Here is a 2,069-nt window from a genome sequence, read left to right on the forward strand (position 1 = left end):
TTTGATCACACAGCATTGCCCTTTGATGTGAAGGGCAGTGCTTGTCACTGGCCACTCGGGTGTTTTCCTATCTTCCTGGTGGTGGAAATTGAATAAAGATTCGTGCACTTTGTGTCTTTCACTGTGTCTCACACGTATACACACACACACACCATGGGTGCTGGGGAAAAAATAAGCACTACCGCACTTAGGTGGTGGTGTGGGGGTTAAATAAAAAAAAATTTAAAAAAGAAAGAAAAAAATAATCAGGGGATTGTCAAAAAAAAAGAAACAGGAGGTTCAGAAGTTCTGTTTACTCTGAGAGCTGTGTCTGAGAGAGCTGGATCAGTATCAAGGACCCTCCATTTGAATATAAAAGCAGACTTGGTGACAAGAAAGTTACCTCTGTGGAGTTATTTCAGGCGCATGTAAAAAGTAATAATAAAAAAAGCAAAATAACCTGAGGAAAAGTCTTTTGACGGCCTGAGTAGTGGAACACAGAATCTGAGAGTGTAGTGAGGCAGGTTCAATTGAGACATTAGATAGGGAATGTAATGGTTATTTGAAAAGGGAGCAGCTATAGGGCTACAAGAAGTAGGTAGGACAATGGCAAAAGATGTAAAGCCTATTTGGAGACATAATGGGCCAAGTAGTCTCCTCCTGAGCTGTAACAATTCTGTGATTCATACAAGAAAACCTGCATGTTCTTGAATGTTACCAAAACAAAACTCACACTATCCCACACCTGGTATTCGGAATAGGCCACCTCTCATATTTATTGAAGGGGAGGCTTTGGAATATCTGAGCACCTCCCATAGCTTGGCAGCACCTCTCTCACAGGACCACCATTGACTGCAAGAGCCAACAATGGATGAACTGCGCCAGTTCAGCCTCTTATGAACCATTGTGGCCAGTGTTTGACAACAAAGTTCTCTACAGGTCAACAGAAGGCTCAGTGGAAAGGGCATTTGTTGTTATCACACTCTTGTACTGCAGTGGGTCCTGCACTGTATTAACTATACCATACAATTTAGCTAAAAATCACACAATACCAGGTTATAGTCCAACAGATTTATCTGGAAGCACTAGCTTTCAGAGTGCTGCTTCTTCATCAGGTGGTTGTAGAACAGGACCTGCAGAGCTCTGAAAGCTAGTTCTTCCAAATATCCACATCATGCATACAATTTAGCATCATTCTCAAGTCTTGAGATTTTATTTCCAACTCCCTTGTCCAAATTATCTGTATAAATTGTGGCCAACATATCTGTATTGAACATACCCAGTAACTGAGCTGCCTGGTGTAAGGAATTCCAAAGAGTCAGATCTCTCAGAGAAGGAATTTCTTCCAATCGCAATTCTAAATTATTTGAGTCCTCAACGTTTGAAACAGGATTCCATTATCTTTCCTATTATGTGTGTCTAACTATTGTCTTCAATAAAGTCCTGTGAAATGTCTTGGCTGTTTTCATGACATCAAAGGTGTGATATAAACGCAAATTACAATTCGATGAAAACCATAAAAAGAATTCCTGTGATGAATACTGTACACGCCAGTAAAGCGACTCACCAATCGCAGCGTGACGTTGAGAAACGGAATGGACACAAGGCACGGCACAGTAACTCTCGGGCTGTTTACGATCAGCACGGGTGAGATTTGGGTACCATTGGGCGATGTGTTGACAAATGGATTCTGGAAATCTGAAAATAATGAAGGAGCAGTTACATGTTGCACAACAAAACAATGGACTAGACTCAACTCCTGAGCGCCTTCCATTCCTGACTCTGCCTTTAAACCTTAACATGTTTGATTAATTAACTCATAGTGTGTGGGTGTCGCCAGCATTTATTGCCTGTCCCTAGTTTCCCTTGAGAAGGTCATGGTGAGCTGCCTTCTTGAACCATTACATCCATGTGCTATAGGTAGAACCACAATGCCATTCAGAAAGGAATTCCAGGATATTGACCCATCTCCATATCAAGACTTTGATGCATTAAAGGAATGGTGATACATTTCCAATTCAGGATGGTGAGCGGTTTGAAAGGGGACCTGCAAGTGGCAATGTTCCCATGTGTCTGCTGTCCTTTTCCAT

The 2,069-nt window shown here is 41.7% G+C and overlaps 1 protein-coding gene across 2 annotated transcripts in view; it reads right to left on the minus strand.

Moving 5' to 3' along the window:
- flt4 (fms related receptor tyrosine kinase 4) overlaps nt 1–2,069 on the minus strand; it is a 225,652-nt gene that overhangs the window by 91,099 nt on the left and 132,484 nt on the right. For both annotated transcript variants that reach the window (XM_043703133.1, XM_043703132.1), the window contains exon 4: nt 1,547–1,677. In XM_043703133.1, the coding sequence (XP_043559068.1) occupies nt 1,547–1,677 (131 nt within the window). The remainder of the gene's footprint in view (nt 1–1,546; nt 1,678–2,069) is intronic.

This window comes from Chiloscyllium plagiosum, chromosome 14 (assembly GCF_004010195.1).
Source record: "Chiloscyllium plagiosum isolate BGI_BamShark_2017 chromosome 14, ASM401019v2, whole genome shotgun sequence".
NCBI lineage: Eukaryota > Metazoa > Chordata > Chondrichthyes > Orectolobiformes > Hemiscylliidae > Chiloscyllium > Chiloscyllium plagiosum.